This window comes from Rutidosis leptorrhynchoides, chromosome 7, assembly GCF_046630445.1.
Source record: "Rutidosis leptorrhynchoides isolate AG116_Rl617_1_P2 chromosome 7, CSIRO_AGI_Rlap_v1, whole genome shotgun sequence".
NCBI lineage: Eukaryota > Viridiplantae > Streptophyta > Magnoliopsida > Asterales > Asteraceae > Rutidosis > Rutidosis leptorrhynchoides.
Genome location: NC_092339.1, coordinates 330,751,859 through 330,777,350, shown reverse-complemented (window position 1 = coordinate 330,777,350; position 25,492 = coordinate 330,751,859). Strand labels below are relative to the sequence as shown.

Sequence of the window (25,492 nt, the reverse complement as noted above, 5' to 3'; positions counted from 1 at the left end):
ATTGAGGACTATGTCCAAAAGAACCAGCTTTCTAAGAATCAATTAGCTGAAATTGATGAACATTTTGCTCAAATTGAGTCTCAACTGCATAGTGTCCGTTCGACGATTCGAGATTTGGCCGGAACATCACTCGCAACTTGATGGGACTCCACAAGACTCCTTTACATGATATCTACCGATTTATCCGATCACCATTATTCATGTCTCTAGTTTTGATTTTCAATGGTTATTTATGTAAGACTTGCATCGGTTATGTCACTATGGATGAACAATAGGATGTTGAGGTACATACTGATAGTGGCAAGATTGTTGCATAATAGGAGGAGACTTTTCTTTCTCGCCTAATAAACGTTCATTCGTTGTGTTGAACGCTTCGAGACCAACCTTTGCAAAAAGTTTTTGGGGTGCCAGTTTTAGTGTTCTAATACTAGATTTAGTTTATTCTTGGCTGTTGATGTACGATACTTTTGAGAAACAGAACATTTATATAAGGATATTGTTGAGAAAAGCGACACCGAATTATAGCAAACCGCTAGTAATAATTGAAATAACGACAATAATAGGACACCGAGATTTAACGTGGAAAACCCCAATAGGGTAAAAACCACGGGCAAGGAAAGAAACGTTTCACTAATATGAATAATAGGAATTACACTTCTCTCTAATTAAAAGGATAAACATTAATCTTTATATCTCTTGTAATTAGGAGATTACTCACAAACTCTCTATTTAAACTATTAGAATACAAGGAAGAAAGAAAGAATATGGTACGAGTAAATATGCATGAGTGCTGCCATATTTATAGTACTACAAATGTGGTTGGTGAAGTATGAAAACAAGAAAGTCTTCCATGGTAGGCAACTACCATCCACCAACCATTTACTTTTCCATTTCAACAATCTCCCACTTGAAGATTCGATTGAAGCTCAATTAAACTTCACACGATAATCCTTCCTTGCCAATGATATTGCTTACGTTTCTGCTAGGCCGCATGAGGAACCGCACCAAATAAACTTGTCACGGTTGATTGACTTTGTTAGAAAATCAGCCACATTATTATCAGTATGAATTTTCTGCACATCCACGGTTCCTTCTTCCACTTTCTCACGAACGAAGTGATACTGAACTCGTATATGCTTTGTTTTTGAATGAAATGTTGGATTCCTTGCAAGATGCAAGGCACTCTGGTTGTCACAAAATAGAGTGATATACTTTTGTTTGTGCCCGAGTTCCTCCAACAACATTTTCAACCATACTGCCTCTTTAGTAGCTTGAGTAGCTGCTACATATTATGCCTCTGTTGTTGACGTCGCCACAACTGACTGCAGTTTTGAAACCCAGCTTACTATTCCACCACAAAGTGTGAAAACATATGCAGTGGTAGATTTACTTTTATCGATATCACCTGTATAATCTGAATCAACATACCCTTTGACAATAAATTTCGGTTCCCCATAACATAATGCAACATCTAAGGTTCCCTTGATGTATTTAAGGATCCTCTTTACCGCATTCCAATGCTCTTTACCAGGATTCGCCATGTACCGACTAACTACTCCCACTGCATGTGCAATGTCTGATCTTGTACATATCATTGCGAACATTAAACTTCCCACTGCTGATGCATACGGTACTCGAGACATCTCCTGTGACAACCCGGAAATTTCCAACCAAATTTAAACTTTAATCTTTATATGTTTCCGACACGATAAGCAATATTTGTTAAGTTAAATTTAAAGAATTTTAAACTATGTTCATACATTCATTCAACCTCGACCAAGTTCCAACGATTCACGAACCATTAAACGAATATGATTATATATGTATATGTGTATATATATTATAACTTGAAACGTAAACAAAATATTAGATTAAATACTTTATATGATTGTATCTGTTTCAAAATGTTTATCAATGGAATTAGAAGATAAGATCAAATGATTGAATTATCAGATATATTGAATTATGATTACAAGTCTCTGTTGAAAGGCCCACGTTGATTTGAGAAATCTTTCCATTTTAACAATATTCGGAAAATGGTAAAGTGATTTATAAATAAGAACAAATTGTCAATCATTGAGAACTAGACAAAGGATAGTGGAAGATTGAATCTCATAAAGACTCGATTGATCTATTTAGTTTCAAACGTACAAAAACGTTTTCAGTTTAAAAAGAACTTTATTATTAAAACGTATATAACTTTTATAAATATCTAGAACCACTTTTGACAACTCATTACTTAACTAGTATGATAAAGATAACGATATTTATATTTTATTTTATTAAATATATATAACGATTTAAATTAATATTATATATATTTATACGCATATTATACGTACATAGTTTTATACTTTTACTATACTTAAACTTTACCTTTACTTTATTTTTACTTTACTTTAACTTTAATAATTCACTTTAATAATTCATACTTTAATAATTCACTTTAATAATTCATACTTTAATAATTCACTTTAATAATTCATACTTTAATAATTCACTTTAATAATTCATACTTTAATAATTCACTTTAATAATTCATACTTTAATAATTCACTTTAATAATTCAAAAATCTATTATAAATAGAATTCAATAGGTTTCATTATTTCATAGAAACTTGAAAATATTTTTCTCTAAACTCTCTCAATCGATTTACATATATATATTTACTCCGTATTATTTCAAGATATTATTAGTATACATAAAATATTACGACGGAGTGCTGTCCGAGTGATTTTGAAATTGTTTTTCGAGTAGGATAGGATTAAGGAAATTATGGGTTATAGCTATGGAGGTGATTGAGTATGGTTCATGGGTATGCTCGTGAGGTCAATATAGTGTTTATCATTTTGCGTCTACGTACATTTCCTGCAATATTGAATCTCAATATTGATACGTGAGTACTCATAATTTAACTTTTACATACTAATAGTGTATCCCTGACTAGTGCTCGAGTATTTAGGATTATGCATGCTTGTACTTTTGATATTGCCCTTAGACAGGTTAGGTTGAATCTTGAATTAGTTACACTTGCGATTGAGATAAAGTATAAGATATGCATGTCCTTGGAAAGCTAGCGAAAAATTAAGAACTTTTCCTTTAGATATCGAATGGTTTCGATGAACGGATTAGAAGTTATAATCAATTGAATTTTTGATATTTTTAAAAAATGATTATTATTATCGTCGTTTTTATCGTCGTTCTAGTTTTATCTTATTATTATCATTATTATTATCTTTATCGATAAAAGGGATTTATCATTAAAAATTGTTATTTTTTTATTACTATCGTTATTATCGTTAAAGTTATAATTAGTATTATTATTATTATTATTATTATTATTATCCAATTATTATTATTATTATTATTATTATTATTATTATTATTATTATTGGTATTATTATTATTATTATCATTATTAATATATATATCATTATTTAAAAATGGTTATTGTTATTGTTATTATTATTATTATTACTATATTATCATTAAGATAATTATTAATATTATCGTTAATAATGTTATAGTAACTATCATTATTAATATTTGTGTAATTAAAATAAATATTTGTAACACCTAATTATTTTGATTACTATTATTATCATTATTATGAACACGATATAAAAGACGATTAAAAGCTATTAAACGAAACGATTAGGAAATAATGGGTAAGAGTATCATGATGAAATTAAAATATTATAAGATATTGATTTAGATAAAATTATCGTTCTTATTATTTTTATCATTACTATTATTATTAAAAGTATCGTTAGTATTAAAACTATCATTTTAACAAAAATTATCATTTTAATAGAAATGTCATTGTTACTATAAAATATCATTATTATTATTATTTTAAATAAAATTATTATTTTAAAGATAATATTAAAAATTATCGTAAATATTAAAGTTATCATAATTAGAATCATCGTTTTATCATAATGTCATCTTAGTAATTATAAATATTGATATTTTTATAATAATAATTATTATTACAAAATAATACAACTTTTACTTACTATCATTATAGATATTATTTTATCAAATAAATATGTGATACAAACATATTTTACTACGTTTAATAACTTACTATAATAATACCTATCATATTATCTTTATGATATTAAATGAACCCTATAAATTTTATTACTTAATATATATAAAAGTATATTTTATTATATAAATTTAATATAAAATTTTATTTATTAATAAATAAATTTTATTATTTACTCTAATAAATCTTTTAAAAATATTTAAAAATATAAAACGACGATATTTAAACTATATATTAATCATGTATAGATTTTTGGAAATTATTTTGAGTCAAATTTACTTTTGTTGACTTTTGCATATTAGTCTCGAGCATTAGGATTGTGGTACACTATGACTTGACCTAATTTGTTAGACAAATATTGACCAACACATAAATATATATAATTAATTTAGGTTCGTGAATCTGAGGCCAACCTTGCACTTGTTCAATGACGTTATATGTATTTTTACTACGAAATACAGTATGGTGAGTTTCATTTGCCTTTTTACCCTTTATATTTTTGGGCTGAGAATACATGCAAATGCTTTATTAACTGTTTTACAATATTTATATGCGTGAGTTTCATTTACCTTTTTACCCTTTATATTTTTGGGACTGAGAATACATGCGCTTTTATAAATGTTTGACGAAATAGACACAAGTAATTGAAACTACATTCTATGGTTGAATTATCGAAATCGAATATGCCCTTTTTTATTAAAGTCTGGTAATCTAAGAATTAGGGAACAGACACCCTAATTGACGCGAATCCTAAAGATAGATCTATTGGGCCTAACAAACCCCATCCAAAGTACCGGATGCTTTAGTACTTCGAAATTTATATCATGTCCGAAGGAGGATCCCGGAATGATAGGGGATATTCTTATATGTATCTAGTTAATGTCGGTTACCAGGTATTCACCATATGAATGATTATTTTTGTCTCTATGCATGGGACGTATATTTATGAGAACTGGAAATGAAATTCTTGTGGTCTATTAAAATGATGGAAATAAATGATTATGATAAACTAATGAACTCACCAACCTTTTGGTTGACACTTTAAAGCATGTTTATTCTCAGGTGTTAAAGAAATCTTCTGCTGTGCATTTGCTCATTTTAAAGATATTACTTGGAGTCTTTCATAGCATATTTCGAAGAACGTTGCATTCGAGTCATTGAGTTCATCAAAGATTATTATTAAATCAATTTATAGTTGGATAGTGAATATTATGAAATGGTATGCATACCTGTCAATTTTCGATGTAAAGAAAGATTGTCTTTTAAAAACGAATGCAATGTTTGTAAAATGTATCATATAGAGGTCAAATACCTCGCAATGTAATCAACTATTGTGAATCATTTATAATGTATATGAACGGGTCCTTTCAGTTGGTATCAGAGCGGTGGTCTTAGCGAACCAGGTCTGCATTAGTGTGTCTAACTGATAAGTCGTTAGGATGCATTAGTGAGTCTGGACTTCGACCGTGTCTACATGTCAAAAGTTTTGCTTATCATTTCCAGTCGGAAATCATCTGCTTATCATCCTTAGAAAATTACTTGCTTATCATTATTAGTCTAAACACGTCTTGCTTCATTAATTGCATGAGTAGTGTATAGACAAAATTCATATCTTAGCGTATCTGCTAAATCATATCTTATCGTATCTGTAACTTTAAACTTTGTCTGACATATTCCGTAAATTTATCCGTAATCTACGAAATTTTTTGCTCTATATATATATAGATATTCTATGTAATTAGAATACCATCTGTTAGCCAAAATCATTTCATATCGAAAAAAAATCCTTTATCCAATCGTACGAAATGGAATTCGTCATCAGTTCAAGTCACTCAGATTCCGAAATGGAATCCCATTCAAGCTCCGAAAGCAGTGTGACCGGAATAGATCAACCAATCAGTCATCACCTATTCTGGATGAATTGGGGATGGGTTCGTAGCCTCCTCAATCATTGGAGATAAGAAGAAGGTGATCCCTTCCATCCACCACATTGCCCTCTTGACGAAGAACCTGAAGCACTTACCCGCGAACCTGTCCGAAACACCATTTTCTCGCTCATTTCCAGAGTATCTCGTCACAATTATATATTACATCAAATTTTAGATTTTATTTATCCGCTCGTCCGAACCGACAATCACCCCGGTGTAATAGAAGAAGTCAACGAGCTTCGCGCTCAGGTAGTGGCTTTGGAGAATATGGTGCAGAGATTACAAACACCAGCAGCAGCATCAGCAGCATAACCAGTACCACCATCATCAACGCCAACAGTACCATTACCACCTCCAACCACAACCGCGTCGTAAACCTCAACTTCACAATCTGTCCCACGAGCATCAACGTCATACGCACCATAGATACCAAGGACTACCAACAACAATAACTGACGAAGTATTAATTCATAACTTCATTGGAGAAACATTCCGCGGCGATTATGTAATCTCTAAAGTCTTAGAGATTATCTCATCTAGCCCTAACCATAAATCAGTTAAGCGAACCAAAATGATAGAAGGAAGAGTAGAAACCCTGACAAAAATGGTGTGTGATTGACAAGCTAAACTTGCTTTACCAACAGCATCAACAGTACCGTCAGCGTTACCAGCATCGTCAGTACAGTCAACATCCGAATCAACAACACCGATAATATCACAAACTCCGTCAGTTCAAGAATCACTGTGGACATCATTACGAATCAATAACGTGTATATTGTATCAACGAGTTATGAAGAATTAACTCATTCCCTCTGAAGAAATTATATGTATATTATATATATATATATATATATATATATATATATATATATATATATATATATATATATATATATATATATTGAAATAAATCTTTCCGTGCTAAGCTATTGTGTGTGAATCTTAACTACTCAGTTAATTCATATTACAAATATGCAATAATGTACGTCCTTCGGCTGCAACTTAACCAGCGTTAACTACAATCTCTGTCGCAATTCAACAAATTCCAATTCTCATAATAAATCAAGTATATATTTGATTTTACACTTTCATCACCGATGTACCCGAAACTTTTCAGATAACATCATTCGTACTTTGCGAAATTCACAAGAATTCCACGAACCGAACATCATACATCAACAAATAACGAAGTATTGATTCATAATTTCAATGTCATTAAAGAAATACTGCGTAAAAGTTATGTACTTTTTAAAGCCTTTAGGGATTATTCAATTCTAGTTTCAACCGTAAATCAAATGAGTTTAATTTAACATTAACTCATTATATCTATGTTACATCTGAAGAAAATATACATATATATATTTTCATAAAGACTGTAATAAAATTCTTTTGTACAAAATATTAATTGTGAATTTTTTTTAACGGGTAGGTAATACCCGAGAGATATATAAATTCACAATTAATATGTTACATTCTTCGAATCTGATTCAGCAAATCATCCATTATACTCCCTACTTTCACAACAATACACATTCTTTTCAAAACAACCATACTCATTCAAAATTTAATTACATATTCTGATTTTGAAATCTCAAAATTCAACTTGAGATATGACCAAAATCATCACTCTTAAATCCTTACATCTTTCACAAGCTATATTTTGACTTCAGAACTGTGTTAGAACATCAAATGTATGTTAACGATTACAATCTGTGTTCAAACCCTTCGAAAATTTCTGAAGACACTTCGAATGATGAGCAATCGAGATGATGATCCAACCACATGTTACCCACAGTTATGTACCCGAAAAACTCTTGAAACCAAAGTAAAAGTTTAAACAACGTATCCGCGTCAGATTCTTTGGCATTTATTAGCAAAAATAACTTTGCGACTCCTATTCAAAGTAGCCAGTTTTGTCACAGCTCCAGCAAGTCAACTTCGACTTTTCAGTCAGACTAACCTTATTATAACCTTGAGATATACACCATCGTTATCAGGGAACCTTTTACATTCCACCACATTATTAGCAGATGTACCAACAACTTCATTACCCTTTGACTTTAGCCTCTCCAAAAAGTCATTCGATGAACATACATGCTGCTCTCTTGGTTGATGCCCCACTCACGTGCAAGGTATTCGATGAACATTTGTTTTCCATAGTAATTCTAATTTGGACTACATTTCAACAATCAGTCTCTTAATGAGCTTTGACATCCGGAACGCGTTGCTTTTACGTAAAATTCCAATATTAACGCCCTCATTGGTCGTTTTATTTTAAAGATATTTCTATATTCTATATAGGTTACCTCACATGCTTTCATGTGTCCACAGTTAGAGACCTTTTGAGATGGGAGATGACTCGTACCTTAAGGCCGCTACGTTTTTCTTCTTATTGACAGGCAGGTGTTGTACGTATCCATAAGTTATGATGCTTGTGTAGTAAAATTTGCATATACGAAACTGAAACATATAGATTACACATACATATATATTCATATAAAGATCATGTAATCATAACAAGAACGAAAAGATAGAACGATCTAACCGATATTAGGTTGAACCGGGCTTGTGTTTGACACAATTCCCTTAAACAGATTCGATGTCTGTTCTCAGGGTACACCGGTCCGAAGCAGCGTACTACCGGACTTGAACTTGCCTGAAAATTCGTCGGACGAAAAGACCGAGTTGAATCAAGAAAGAAAGCTTCAAAACAAGATTATTGCAAGCTTTGTGTGTTACTTTGGTTATGTATTTGTTGTGTGTATTATGCAATGAACCAAGCCACCATTTTATAGCACAACAACTCCCATTAACTTATAATATGAGTCATCAAAATATATTTAAATGACTAATGGCTCGTAATTGATGACTTTTAACAATGCAGTTATGTTAAGAACATATGGCAAAAGTTGACCACCTTGTCACTTGCAATTTGCACCAAATAACCAAATTTGAGATCCGATATCTCATTCACCTTTAATCCGTTTTGGGCACACTTTAGTTCGTCGTAAAGCCCTCGCTAGTGGCTACATAACTCATTTTTTATCATCATTAATATTGACTACTCATCATATATTAATTAGTGTCCAATGTTGGTGAAAACACACTTTTTACCAATTTTTCCAACAATTCCCCACATGAATGGAGATCGATCTCAGAAACAACAATCTTTCGATTAAATTTCAGCGGTTGAATCTTGCATACGATAAGTAGGTGTTACCCTTTGAACTTTCGCTTGTGAAAACGCACTTAGTCTACTGGATCTGAGTAGACGGCGGTGTCTTTGAACTCATCTGCCATTTGTGTAGGCGACAATACGCGTCACACAAGACTCTCTCTGACAACGTCAAGTCCTCATAACTATGTTCGTTATGGTCATGAACATTAGCCTGTGTGATGACCCGGAAATTTCTGACCAAATTTAAACTTAATCTTTAACATTTTCGACACGATAAGTAAAGTCTATGAAGTTGAATCTCAAAATTTTTGAACTACTTTTATATATTTAAATACCCTTCGGTTGTTTTCGACGTTTCGCGAACAATTATATGTAAATAGATACATATATACTGTAACTTGAAAAGTTAACAATGTATTAATTGTTTGATATCGTACATTAAACTTATTGGTTTATATATCTAATTGAAAATATATGATTTCAAGTTATTTATTAAACGATAGTAACATTCGATTATTGATTCGATTAATATTTAGATAAGTTAACTAAAACGTTTAAGACGAACCAGTAAAACACTAATTTGCTACAGTATTTTCAAATTGCTACATTACCCAAAATGCTACAGTGTTTTCGAAAATCACTATTTGCTACAGTGAATTGCTACAGTAAAAATTGACTTTGCTACAGTAACTTTGCTACAGTACAGTAACTTTGCTACAGTAAAACACTATTTTAAAATGTATTTTAACAAATATCGAGACGATGATTTATAGAAGTAAATGACCAAAACACTCAAATGTATAAGTTATATTTCGAGTGATATAGTTTATGGATAATTTAAGGCTATATTTTGACAAAGGTACGTGACACGAAACGTAAAATGCAAGTTTTCTAAATGTACGAAAGGACATTCGAAAAACCGGAACCGGGACATAAGTCAAGTGATGATGTACGACTTATCGGAACAAAAATTACAAGTACTATGCATGTGAATTTAATATAATATATAATTAATTATATAAATTAAATATATTATATATATTATATTAATATAAAATCATGTCGACAAGCTAATTGAAAAAAAGTTCTGAGCTGGAAATCTTAGCCATGCGATCGCATGGCTATCCAGTACAAACCCCATGCGATCGCATGGGGTGTAAAAATGGGTCAGGTGCTATAAATTCTCGAGTTTTGGCCAGTTAATCACACACACACATACACAAATATACATATTACTCCGTATTTATTTTATTTATTTATTATTATTATTATTATTATTATTATTATTATTATTATTATTAATAAGATTATTATTAATCTTATTATTTTTATTATTAGTATTATTATTTTTGCGATACAAAAATAATAATGTACATAAAATATTACGACGGAGTGTTGTCCAAGTAATTTTCAAAACAAGTTTCCGAGCGAGCTAGAGCTAAGGAAAATATGGGTTATTGCCAAGGAAATTATGGGTAATGTTCGAGGGTATTTTTGTAAATCAAACCTCGTGTTTATCATCTCCGATGCGTCTATGTGCTTTCCTACAATATTGTATATCAATATTAAACAGTGAGTTCATTTGATCCCTTTTTATTTACATTTTTGGGCTGAGAATACATGCACTTTATTTTTAAACGCAATGGATACATGTACATACTAAATTCTACACCGAGTTTGAACCAAAAATCCCTTAGCTTTGGTAACTAGTAACTGCCGGTTATAAGAACTGGTGGGCGCGAGTAGTAGTATATGGATCCATAGGGCTTGATATCCCCGTCCGAGCTAGAGCGCTAGCCTTTTAACGGACGTATGCTATTTGAGAAGCGTACACGTTGGTTTGCGTGTATTATTAAGATGATTATACAAAGGGTACAAATTATATAAACGTTAAAGTTTAGTTACCAGGTTGCTCAATTTTGTAGAATCGATTGATAAACGTTTCGGATGAAACAACTGAAATCTTGTGATCCACCTTTTATGTAAAACCTATTGATAAACGTTTTGAATAAAACAACTGAACTTTTGTAATCCACATTGATATACGGATTATGTGTAATATTAAAACTATGAACTCACCAACCTTTGTGTTGACACTTGAAGCATGTTTATTCTCAGGTTTCTAGAAGTCTTCCGCTGTTTGCTTATACGTGATACAAGATATGTGCTTGGAGTCATACATGCTATATACAAGAAACTTGCATTCACCAAACCATTACCATGTATCTTATTTTGACTGTATTGTCAACAGATGTATTATTGTAAACCATTTAAATGGTGATTGTCTATACGTAGGAATCATCAGATGTTATAAAACCTGGAATTTATATATTCATTTATGAAATACCTTTTCAAACGAATGCAATGTTACAAAATGTATCACATAGAGGTCAAATACCTCGCAATGAAATCAATGAATGACGTGTTCGTCCATATGGATTTGGAGCGATCATCACAGCCTGGTTCTGCGAGAGCTTATCAAATATTGTGCCCCAACAATACCCTTCGAAGCGACCCCACTTCTCTCTCACATAGATGATTCACCACAGCGTGGCTACTGATTAACCACGCATGGTTATTTCAGTTGAATCATTAAAAGCCTAGGCTTATCCTCTTACTTGTCACTTTTAGGAATGGACTAAGAAGTCTACTCTTAATTAGTAAACTCCCTTTAAAAGGTGTAGGGGTTGCTAGTTTAGTAATTAACTCCCCCACAGTGACTTCGCCAGTTCATACAAGTAGGTTGTCCTATTGAACTCAGATCTTGGGATCTCCAGTCAACTGAGTTAGGTTTTTCTTCATATAAACTTAGCCTTTCATGGGCTCCAGTCACATTCCCACGCACGACTCATATACTAACTCTCTGCTTAAGCCTTTTGTCAGCGGATTCGCAACATTATCCTTTGACTGTACATAGTCAATAATGATAATTTCTCTAGAGATTAGTTGTCGTACTTTATTATGTCCACGTCAATCTTACCATTACACATTGTAATATGAGCTCTACCAATCACCGATTGGCTATTACAACGTATACATATGGCCGACACTGGCTTAGGCCATCTTGGTATATTCTCAACGAATTGACGTAGCCATTCTCCTTTTCACCAGCTTTATCTAAAGTGATGAATTCTGATTCCATCATGGATCTAGCAATAACCGCTTGTTTAACCGATTTCCACGATATAGCAGCACCTTTAAGTGTGAATACATACGTACTTGTTGCTCTGGAATCATCTTATCAGATATCCAATTTGCCTCATAGTGTCCCTCGATCACTGAAGGATATCTGTCACTGAATTAACCTAATCATACAACTCTAATGAGATGTAGTTGGATTACTCTTGTATATACTTAGCTTGCTTACAGCATATGCTAAGTCGGATCTAGTACAACTCATTAGATACATTAGAACGCGTTATCGTGAACCTTGTTCTTGATAGAAAATGCAAGACACCCCCACATTTACAAGCTATTGTGTTCATTTTACACAACTAACTAGGGTTACTGCTTATTCTTTTAAAACTTTCCCCACATGTCTTGCAACTTGATATCATAATCATATATATCTAATATGAATTTAATCAATCAAGCGTTCAAATGCTCACACATAAGATTTGCATCTTTTGTGATCCATCTTTTAGCACATTTGAGCAATTCTTAGTCATATTCTAGGTTTGACCTAGAGACGTCGAATTTAGAAAACTTAATAAAGTTCTCGCACTCAAATTATATTTTCACATATGAATTCTGATTAGGTAATTCAAATCTTAAGATAATGATGAAATAATAAAGATTGACATCTTTATATAATAATTATCTTCAATATCATAATTCACATAATATGCGAATAATTCACATCATCAATGATGTTCACAATATACCAAATCCTTCTATTACTGAATGAAATCGATTTTGTCTTTAAATATATTCAACACAATGAAATATTATTTGTTAATTGATCTCTGCAGATGATCATCATTAACAAGTCCAAGTCTAGTACTCCATAGACTTTATGTCCAAAGCATTAGAATAAAAGACGAATCATTCATATTCTCCATAGCTTTTCTCACAAGAAATGTCATACCATATCTCTTGTATCATGACAAAATGGACTTCACATACATAAACACCGTCTTAAATATACATTTTAAAAGGGTCTCAAATATTATGTACATCTTTTATACATTCAATTTTAGTTCCTCTATAAGCATAATGTGTATGCCATTTATCGAGAAAGTTTCTTTAATCATACTAGTTCCTATTGAACTAGCTCATTAGGTGTCTCATCTAGAACACGTTCTCGTCTATCCTGGATGAACTTTCACTTTCATTTGTAATGTATGAAAATACATTTTAAAGAATGAAGCGTTTCTCGATTCTATTATCGAACCTTTGTGTATAACCAAAATCTTGTATTCATGCACAAGGAAGCGATATGCACTACTATGTTTAGCACATCCGATAAATATGCAGTCAATAGTCTTTGATCCTATCTTTTGTGCCTTAGTTAGGGAACAACTACCTTTGCTAGGCACCCTCACACTTTGAGGTACTCATAGGATGGTTTTCTTTTTCACCATAACTCATATGGGGTTTCATCCCTTTTCTTTTGGGGTATCTTATCTAAAAAATAGTTTGCCGATAGGATGACATCCCTCCACATTGACTGGCTTACAACAGAACTCACTAAACATGGCATTCACCATTTCTTTCAAGATTCTATTCTTTCATTCAATAGTCTCATTCGATTGAGGTGAGTAAGGTGCAATGAATTTATATCTAATGCTATTATGTGAACAAAATTCAGCAAAATGAGCGACATATTCACCACCTTTATCACTACGAACAACCTTGATTTTTCGTTTAAGTTGGTTCTCAACTTCGTTTTTATAAGCAATAAAGCTCGTTAATTGCTTCATCTTTACTTTGCAACAACTAAACATGACAATAATTCATGCTATCATCGATAAACGTAATGAAGTACTTGTTACTATTCCTCGTTGGAATGGATTTCAAATCACACACATCGGTGTGGACCATATCAACGGGTTAGGTTATTCATTCAACCGAAGATGATCTCGTTAATTTGACTTTAACGCAAATTTCATATTTATAGGGCACAACCATTTTAAATATACATTCCTTCTTGGTCAACATCACCTTTTGAACATACTTTCCATTTTATTTTAAAAAGTCAAGCTTGTTCAACAAACATCCGAACACCAGATTCCTTACGAATCTCAGGAACATACAACATATTATTCAATGTGAGTTCCTATTCAGAAGTCAATTTTTCCAGGATCATCACTCTGGAATATAAACAGTTTTAGCAAAACAGAAAATTTCGGTCAGCAAATACCACGTGAACTAAATTAATTTGGGTTTTCTACCCAAATAAAAGTTTCATTTTGTCGTGAACAAACTGAGTTAAACCAAAATGTTTCAACTCAAATAGGTTAAACCAATTAGGTTTCAACCAAATAGGTAAAATGAGCAGGTTCAACCTAAACAAGTAAACCAAACAGGTTTAAACTCAAATGGGTAACCAAACAGGTATCACCTTAAAACCGTTTCAACACAAACGGGTAAACTGAACAGGTTTCAACCCTACAGTTAAACCAAGCAGGTTTAAACACAAACATGTAAACCAAACATGTTAAAACCAAAAGATTTATACTAAACGATTAAACTAAATCGTTTCAACAAAACCGGTTAAACCAAACATGTTTAAGCCCAATTGTTAATCAAACAAGTTTAAATCCGGATTAATAACAGTCTAAAACTGTCCGAATACCGTCCTGAAGACAGTCTATAACCAATGTCGAATACTGTCTGGAAACAGATCGAAATACATTTCGAAATTAGTCCGGAAACAGTCCGAAGACTGTTCAAATACATGTTATAGAACGATCAACTTGCGCAACCTGAACCGCGCTCATAATTTGAGCATCATGATTCACAAGGTTCAGCCAAGAACCTCGCAAAGTTCAGTCAAGAACCTCGCAAAATTCAGTCAAGAACCTCGCAAGGTTCAACGTGGTCAGCTAAAAGAACATCTTTTACTGCCAACGTTTTAAAGTCCACACCAGTGAACGTTTCAGGTCTTTCTCAGCATGAGAAAGAGCCACGTTAGAAAGCGATGAAAATTTACCGAAACCAAGTTGACCTCGAAATATAAATATAAATTATTATTATAATCTATTATATATTCCGATTCACATCTCATCGAATTACTTAGCGCATAATAAATGTTCTTATAGAGTAACATATTAACACCTAGATAATTTGATCAATCACAAATTATTTTAATCCACAACTTAAGTTAACATGTAGTCTTCTCCGAATTTATATAGGTTATTGCAACACAAATATGAAGTTTTTGTAAACATACCCAAGTGCACATAGTATAATGATCAGTAGCAAAGATGTATTATAATAATCTATATAATCAATAATCAATCATCTTAGATGTTCAACCGAACACCAACTAATAAAATATTAGCAAAACCTTATTGATTACACACATGAGTTATATAGATTAAATAAAATCAAGATCATAATGGCACTTTAAAATAATGTAATATAATTAATAATTATAATACATATATGAGTGGGGTCCCATATAAGTGGAGCAGATAACCAACTACACCAATAAACACCACAATGTATTAAGTTCATGATATTGTACATGCACTATATCATTTATATTCATTTTAATAAAACCATTCACAACCAACCCAAACTGTAATCATAATGGTCATGGATGTATATATTTAATGTCCACTCATGGAAACATCAACAAATTGTCATAATCAACCCTTCAAGCTGAATAGTTTTTTTGTTTTTTTTTTTTTTTTTTTTTTTTTTTTGGCCTCAACTACTCCAATGATCAACTACTACTCCAATGATCAAGTGCCCTTTTTCTTTGTTTATTTATATTAAATTAAATCATAAAACATATAGGATCAATGAAGGCATGCAGTTTATCAAGTTCTAGATTTAGCAAACCTCACTATCAATAAACGGCATCAATATTATATGTAAATATGCAATCATAGATCCACTCATCCACACGTTTCATTAGTGTTATATTCTAAAAACCATAACACTAAATCAATAATTAATTAGATTAATTATGCAACTTAACTACTACACAAACATCAACATCAGTAGGTTTATATTAATTTGTTCAACAAATTATTATCCAATTATTATTGATAATATAAAACACATAACAATAGCAAACAAATTCACATGCACATAGTTAAAAGCAGATAATTAATTTACTTTCACTAATACAAGATATATAATAAATTAATAGGCATGTGCCCATCATGATCATCGGTTAGTTAAAGAAGTGAATTAAACGTGAAGCAAGTAAAGTAGATCACCATCAGAAAATATAAATCATATTACAGCTCAACGATGTAATATTAAGCGTGCAAAACAACTATGTGATATTAAGTATCAGATAATACTTTATACGCAAATTCTTAATACAGTTTTATCAAATCGTTTTATAAAAGATCCATCTAATAGTCCGAATCAAAACAACAAACATCTCAGTTTCGTAGTCAGGAAACAAGGATTTGTTTAAGTTTGTAGTAAAATTTGCATATACGAAACTGAAACATATAGATTACACAAACATAATATTCATATAACGATCATGTAATCATAACAAGAGCGAAAAGATAGAACGATCTAACCGATATTAGGTTGAACCGGGCTTGTGTTTGACACAATTCCCTTAAACAAATTCGACGTCTGTTCCCAGGGTACACCGGTCCGAAGCAGCGTACTGTCGGACTTGAACTTGCCTGAAAATTCGTCGGACGAAAAGACCGAGTTGAATCAAGAAAGAAAGCTTCAAAACAAGATTATTGCAAGCTTTGTGTGTTACTTTGGTTATGTATTTGTTGTGTGTATTATGCAATGAACCAAGCCACCATTTTATAGCACAACAACTCCCATTAACTTATAATATGAGTCATCAAAATATATTTAAATGACTAATGGCTCGTAATTGATGACTTTTAACAATGCAGTTATGTTAAGAACATATGGCAAAAGTTGACCACCTTGTCACTTGCAATTTGCACCAAATAACCAAATTTGAGATCCGATATCTCATTCACCTTTAATCCGTTTTGGGCACACTTTAGTTCGTCGTAAAGCCCTCGCTAGTGGCTACAAAACTCATTTTTTATCATCATTAATGTTGACTACTCATCATATATTAATTGGTGTCCAATGTTGGTGAAAACACACTTTTTACCAATTTTTCCAACAGCTTGGACACATGTAGCGTTGGGTATCCATCTACTTATTGGATACATTTGGTTTCGATAGTATCAAACCACTCTTAGCCTTATCTCCGATTATTAGACCTCAAAATTGTAACTTAGGTATGTTTTCTCTCTTATTCTTCTTGTTTTTGATTATAATCGGTTTTAATTGTTGGTGCCATGGAATGGTTTTTGAATTTTGATTTGGGTTTTCTTAACAGCGAGAACAGCATGACGTTTTAGTTAAAATCTAATTAACCATATGATGCGTTGTGGCTCTCAATGTTGTTTATGGTTTTTCAGGTTTAGATCACTGATTTTGGTAAGATGTTATATTAAACTTTGTGCTTTTGATTTGATTATAATCTAATCATCTAATTAACCATCTGACGCATCGTGGCTCTCACTGTTGTTTATGGTTTTCAGGTTTAGATCCGGTTTACATCACTAAATTTGGTAAGATGTAACATTAAACTTTTTTAAGGTTTCTATGTTTGTTTCTATCACTAATATGGCTTTTATTTATAACTGGAGTAGCAGTGCGGTTACTAATAGCAACCATGATGAATCGGTTTATTTGAAGTATAAGATCCAAGGTTTGTTGGTTTCGGTTACTTTCTAATATAGTTGTTTCATTCATTACAACCGCCAAGTGAAAAGAGTGCATGTCTGTAAAAGGTTATCTTTACTACTACTGATGAGTTTAATTACAGGGATATTATACAAACAATGTTTCATAGCCGATGAAGAAGCAAGCGATAAAAAATGTGCTTGGGTACTTTTTGAAGCTGAGTCTTGGAACTGGGTACTTTTTGAAGCCGTCAATGTATATTAATTTGACCGACCTATTTCGAGTCAGATTGCCAATATTAACTTTAAAATAACAAGCTTAGCTCAGCTACTTGTAAAGTTATCAAAGTCATTGATGATATACTTCTTTTGAATATATTTGTTGGATTATTGAATTAATTACTTGGTGCCCATCTATGTCAGACACCCCATTTGAACATGCCGATCTAGGTGTTCATGACTTTATTTTACATCAAGATATTGGTTTATGTTATGTGTTTTGAGACATCTTAATGTTTACTGATGATACCTATTGTTTACTGATGATACCTATTTACTGCCAGCGGATTACAAGTATGAGCAAGCCTGGAACTCTTTAGCTGGTGAGGTAAATTGCCGATTGACTATTACTCTTGGGACAAACTACGAGTTGGTCCGTCTAATGTTATGCGGTTAAGTCTTCAAGTTCTATAGTGAGAATATACTATGTTAGAGAGAGAGAGAGAGTGTTCTCAGTCAGAAGTCCACGTGTCTCAAAAGTGATGACCTAGGTGGCTTATTTATATGTATGAGTGCTCCGGAATGTTTGGAGACACGTGCCACGCTACCATTCTTTGCACTTTATGCTGACGTGGCATGTGTGCATCTCATGTGTTCTTTTTAGGGTTTGAGCATAAACAGCACCCTTCAAGGTTACACAAAACACTGGGCGGCTTGAATTGTTATTATATGTTTTTTGCCGGAGAATGCTGGACATATTTATCCATAAATGTCTTCAATGTCGCTTTTCATGTCTTTTAAGCATCTCTTTCATCATGTAAAGACTTTTATGCGTGCAAACCATAGAGTGTACCATTAAGTCCCCCAGTTTGATGTTTATATTTTAGTAAACCATAGGGCACACCATTAAGTTCTCTAGTCCGATGTTTATATTTTTGTAAAAAATATAATCATTAAACTATACAAAAATATTATGCTTTTTTATGTTCTTGAGAAAATAACACTCGCTGTATTTTTTTTTTTTTTTTTTTGTCATATGATAAGAATTGTAATTGTAATTGTAATCATATCTATTGGCGGTTGATTAAACTATTTAAAACGTTTCTTTTTTGAAATAAACCATTTTAAGTTTCAAACTTAATTTTGTAAATTTCTTTTGTTTATCTAGGCCTTACATGTTTCCTTATCTGAGGCCCTTTGTATATTTTAACCGACTTATAAATACCTCTTATACCTTTACCATCCCACTTTTGAAAGTTCTTCATTTCATCACTTTTACACATACTCGTCTTTTCGTTGCTTCGAAACGTCTTACAAAGTTTTACTTATCTTCACTGCGCTTAAGGTTAGTGTTCTCTCTTCTTCCATTTTTACAATTTCTTCAGTAACAATGAGGATTATTGATATGTTTAAAGCTTGTGATCTCCAAAAGATCACAATTTCTGAGAGGCCAAAAATTGCTGAAGAAATTCAAGCAGCAAATGTGAGTATTGCGACTAAAGAAGCAATTGAAAAGACTTCAGAACAGAGCACAATATCTCTACCGGTCCTACTCCTGAAATCAGCGTTGTGGATACACCGCCATCCGGCAAGCTGCCAGAGAAAATTAAGAAGAAAGGCGACAATTGTCTTGCCAAGAAATCTCCTACTACCAAATCTGCCGAGCGTAGCAAAAGTACATATCCTATTCGCTATTTTCAATTATAGTTTTGGTTTTATAATTATATAATTTATTTTAGTAGTGGTGATGTCCGATTCTGATGATTCTAAAGATGATGACAATGATGATGATGAGAATTGATCCCCTTCCCCCTTTCACATTTCTTCTGATGCTCCCCCTTCAACTTCAACAAATTCTCCAATTCCTCCTCTTTCATATACTTGGGACTCCCCGTGGGTGGATATTTGAATAAGGCGGCTAGTTGGGAACCGGTGTTAAAAAAATTCGAGACAAGACTTTCGGATTGGAAAGCGCGTTGGGTGTCATTTGGTGGAATATTGACTCTTATCAAGTCGGTGTTGAATAGTCTTCCGTTGTACTACTTGTTGCTCTTCCGTGCTCCGCCATGTGTGATAAAAAATTTGAGTGTGAGGCGTAATTTCTTTTGGGGCGGGTCGGGTAAAAAATCTAAAATCCCATCGGTAAAATGAGAGGAAATACTTCTTCCTTTTGGGGACGGGGGGCTAAATTTGGGGTTACTTAAAAGCAAAAATCTTGCTTTGATCGGCAAGTGGTGGTGGAGATTTAAAACCGAACCCACTTCCTTGTGGGTCAAAGTTGTTTCGAGTCTGTATGGAGTCAATGGTGGTCTTACCGATACTAACCATGCGCGTGTTGGAACATACACTTCTGTTTGGTCGAATATTGCGGTTCTAGAAAATGATGCAACAGTTTCGGTGAAGGATCATGTCACTTGGAATGGTTCAAAAAACATTGGTGTTTGGAGTTGGGTTCGCAACCCGTCGGTCGTACCTTAGGTGAACTTGATCAACTAAACAGCATGCTTGAAGTGTTTCCTTTCAAACGTGATGTTCCGGATGGGTGGCGCTGGTCCGCAAGCTAAGTGGTTTCTTTACAACAAGCAGCTTAACGGATGTGTTAAACGAGAAGCTACTAAAGGTTGGTACAAACTCCTTCGAGACGTTAAGGAATAGCTTGGTGCCTAAGAAAGTGGAGATATTCATTTGGAGAGCTAGAAAGAGGAGGATCCCGGTTTTGACGGAACTTGACAAGAGGGGTGTTGACTTGCATTCGGTTCGGTGTCCGTTATGTGATGGAAGTATCGAAACCATTGATCACACATTGTTACTTTGCCCTCAAACGTACGACATATGGTGTAAAGTGTTTGATTGGTGGGAGCGTAGTGGAATTACATGTGTTAGTTTGAATGATCTTGCAAATGATAATTGGACTCAAGCTTCTTCGGATTTCGGTAAAACTATTTGGCAAGCATTAATTTGGTCGTGTTATTATCTCATTTGGAAGAAACGGAACCAAAAGGTTTTCAAAGGTAAATGTTGGATGTGCAGGTCGCCTTAAATGAGATCCAAGTGTGTAGCTTCGAATGGATCACAAAGAGATGCAAATCGAAGACACTTGATTGGCATTCTTGGATCCATCACCCACAAATATTTCTCGTATAGTTGTGAGATTGATCATAGGTAAGTTGCGATGCAACCTTTGCATCGTATCAAGTTTATAGTCTGAATGTAATTATAGTCATTTGTGGTGGTATCTATCTCATTTCATGGTTTAATAAAAGGTTTGCTTTTCGAAGAAAAAAATTAATTTATGGAGTTGAACTTATATCATTATTTATATATAGTTAAGGGTAAAATAGATAATTGAGTATACATGGATCGAAACCTTAGTGTTTTCTTTTGGAGTTCATAAAATAAAAACCCGATCTAAGGCTGTGTTTTCCAGGTTTTTTTTTTTTTTTTGTAAAGAAAGGGGAAGAAAGGAATGGATAAGTCACTATTTAATGATTCTTGAGTTTTTTTATCAATGGAAATGGAAAGGAGTAGAAAGGGGATGGTTAGGAGGGAAATTAAAGTAGCTTTTTATATAGGGCACTATCTGCCCAATTTTGAGCTGATTAGGGCCAAATCACCTCTATATACTGAACCAAATGAACAAGAATTTGAGGCGATCAACCAGAGGTATCATCAAAATGTGCAAGCTTGATAAATTATTAGTTATCCACTCTATTACGGTGGAAATCAAGTCTCGTACCTACATTATTTAAATTGAATTATTATAATGTATAACAATCATATTATTACTTGTGAGATTAACGTCTTCATGTTGATTTTGATTGGTTTAATCTAGGATTTTATATAATATGTTCAATTTTTGTATAAATATGTCTTAATAAAATAAAATATATTTTGATTATTTTTCCTTTGTTTTTAATCATTGTTTTACTATCATTTCAACTTAACTCAAGAATGCATATATGTAATTTTATATTCATTTCCTTTCCGTCATTCTTCTCTCCTTCACTCTCAAAAACACAGCATAAAAAAAGAAGCAATACATCGAATGGAATATAATAGAGACGTTCCGCTTATTCAATGACGATCATTCCAATCAAATAATGGTCACCATGTTAAGATACACTGAGTTTTTTTTGGAAGTTGATGTTTGTTTTTGTTCGTTTAACGGATTATATGCTGAATAATTGTTCTTTAATATTGTTAATTCAATACTTTCCATGTTTTAGTTGCGAATTGTTGATGATTTTGTAAATTAGGGTTTATGCATTTTGGGGTAAATTGTTGTTAGGGATGAAATTGACATGTTACTTGTGCTAGATAGGCTTCTTATTGATGGTTTAATTGGTAGGCATGAGTTTGAAGTTGATTGCGTATGAAACTAACGAATTTTTACTTCCTATGTGTAAGTTGATTCGTGAGTTGTTGAGCCTTTTGATTCCAACACTAATTACCTCTTACATTGCACTAGAAAATTTGGTTTTAACTTGTTATGAGGTGTTATGTGTGTATTTTGGTCATCAGTTTGCATAGTATATCTGTAATTCTGCACTAACAGATGATATAATAAATATCTGAAGTTGATTTTTTTTCCATTGTTTAACTAATGTAAATTTATATTTGTATGACTAATATTGCTAATGTATAAATGTGATGTTAAATGTTAAATTTATATTTAAATACTGATACTGCTGAGTTTGCTTCTTTTTTTTTTTTTTTTTTTTTTTTTTGAAGTTTAAATATAGTATAGAATTTTTTCTTATTTTTTATTTTGTTGATTGACTGACAGATCCTCATAACAGCGAAAAGCAAGAGTATGATGATTCCGGAAGAATCTTCTTCTTCTTCTTCGATCCTCTCTGAGTCAAAGTTGGGGTTTGACTCCGCCAAATCACTACCACCTGAGTGTCCTCTGCATTGGAGAGTGGACATTGATTTATTGATGAGCGCTGGGTTATACGATAAAGTAGATAACATATTGAAACAACAATACTACTTACAACCAAATGCAAATGGAGATGGTACTGATAATGAATTTGATGAATGGATGAATTTGGTTTTTTCGGATGCGCCTGTTTCTCATGAACTTTGTCACGAGTTCCATTCGAGCTTTAAATTAAAAGAAAATCTGGAAGACATGAATGATAAGGAGTTCATGACATTTAAATTGGGTGGTAGACCCCACCAAATGTCTTTGGAGGATTTTACAATGTGCTTAACGATATACTACCCGGAAGACCTGCGTGAGCAGCACGTTAGAGATTACATAATGTCAGGTACTCGGGTTTCTGATGCGATTAATGATGGTTTTGATGCAATTAATGTTTGGAAAAAGTTTAGTTCCTCCTCCTCTTGGTCCCACCATAATGGTGATGTTGATTTTATGTCTATAGATATGGATGATGATGATGATGTTGAGTTCCGTTTGATCCACATGTTATTGGCTCGTTGTATTTTCCATCGGACGAAGGACTTGGACAAGGTCTACTTGTCTGACCTATGGTACATGGAACAAATACGGTCTAAAACTCAGGTCAACATTCCTTATTGTGTGGCCTACTATTTGAAACATTTTGCCGTCACCACTGGGGGAGACGGTCAAAGAATTATTTGTGGGGGGCATTTTGTATCCCTAATAGCCCGTCACTTGGGCTTGTTCGAATACGATGTTCAAACTGTTGGTAACGATAAGCTATATTGTGGCTTGATTACTTGTGGACAGTATCGCAAGGCAAAGATTATTTCTGTGTCTGTGTTTGGCAAAAACGTTACCCGTTTTACTCCAGGTATAGATGAACTTCCTGATGATGATGATAATGATGTTCATTATGATGATATTTCTGAAGTAGAAGAAGAAAACCCGGTATCTAGGAAGAAGAAGAAGAAGAAGAAGAATTATGGGGGGATATGTAAAATTTTAATGGCTAGGATTGTGGATCACGAGGAAGTTGAAGTGACAAAGAAAATTATTGAGGACTATGTCCAAAAGAACCAGCTTTCTAAGAATCAATTAGCTGAAATTGATGAACATTTTGCTCAAATTGAGTCTCAACTGCATAGTGTCCGTTCGACGATTCGAGATTTGGCCGGAACATCACTCGCAACTTGATGGGACTCCACAAGACTCCTTTACATGATATCTACCGATTTATCCGATCACCATTATTCATGTCTCTAGTTTTGATTTTCAATGGTTATTTATGTAAGACTTGCATCGGTTATGTCACTATGGATGAACAATAGGATGTTGAGGTACATACTGATAGTGGCAAGATTGTTGCATAATAGGAGGAGACTTTTCTTTCTCGCCTAATAAACGTTCATTCGTTGTGTTGAACGCTTCGAGACCAACCTTTGCAAAAAGTTTTTGGGGTGCCAGTTTTAGTGTTCTAATACTAGATTTAGTTTATTCTTGGCTGTTGATGTACGATACTTTTGAGAAACAGAACATTTATATAAGGATATTGTTGAGAAAAGCGACACCGAATTATAGCAAACCGCTAGTAATAATTGAAATAACGACAATAATAGGACACCGAGATTTAACATGGAAAACCCCAATAGGGTAAAAACCACGGGCAAGGAAAGAAATGTTTCACTAATATGAATAATAGGAATTACACTTCTCTCTAATTAAAAGGATAAACATTAATCTTTATATCTCTTGTAATTAGGAGATTACTCACAAACTCTCTATTTAAACTATTAGAATACAAGGAAGAAAGAAAGAATATGGTACGAGTAAACATGCATGAGTGCTGCCATATTTATAGTACTACAAATGTGGTTGGTGAAGTATGAAAACAAGAAAGTCTTCCATGGTAGGCAACTACCATCCACCAACCATTTACTTTTCCATTTCAACAATCTCCCACTTGAAGATTCGATTGAAGCTCAATTAAACTTCACACGATAATCCTTCCTTGCCAATGATATTGCTTACGTTTCTGCTAGGCCGCATGAGGAACGGCACCAAATAAACTTGTCACGGTTGATTGACTTTGTTAGAAAATCAGCCACATTATTATCAGTATGAATTTTCTGCACATCCACGGTTCCTTCTTCCACTTTCTCACGAACGAAGTGATACTGAACTCGTATATGCTTTGTTTTTGAATGAAATGTTGGATTCCTTGCAAGATGCAAGGCACTCTGGTTGTCACAAAATAGAGTGATATACTTTTGTTTGTGCCCGAGTTCCTCCAACAACATTTTCAACCATACTGCCTCTTTAGTAGCTTGAGTAGCTGCTA

The 25,492-nt window shown here is 33.0% G+C and overlaps 1 protein-coding gene and 1 long non-coding RNA gene across 2 annotated transcripts; both read left to right on the top strand.

The window, feature by feature from the left end:
- The first annotated feature begins 17,728 nt into the window (after nt 1–17,728).
- Nucleotides 17,729–18,335, top strand: LOC139857192 (uncharacterized). The gene is made up of 4 exons (XR_011762383.1): nt 17,729–17,775; nt 17,880–17,909; nt 17,991–18,049; nt 18,167–18,335. It is a non-coding gene; the product is annotated as an uncharacterized lncRNA (long non-coding RNA).
- A 3,001-nt stretch (nt 18,336–21,336) lies between these two features.
- On the top strand, nt 21,337–24,348 carry LOC139860300 (uncharacterized). Its single transcript, XM_071849065.1, has 2 exons — nt 21,337–21,404; nt 23,029–24,348. Exon 2 carries the CDS (start codon nt 23,056–23,058, stop codon nt 24,346–24,348), a length of 1,293 nt encoding a protein of 430 aa, XP_071705166.1. The 5' UTR covers nt 21,337–21,404; nt 23,029–23,055.
- Nucleotides 24,349–25,492: the final 1,144 nt, after the last annotated feature.

Bases quoted from the DNA above. Each gene is read 5' to 3' on its own strand.
- LOC139860300 (XM_071849065.1), top strand. From the start codon at position 23,056: ATGATGATTCCGGAAGAATCTTCTTCTTCTTCTTCGATCCTCTCTGAG.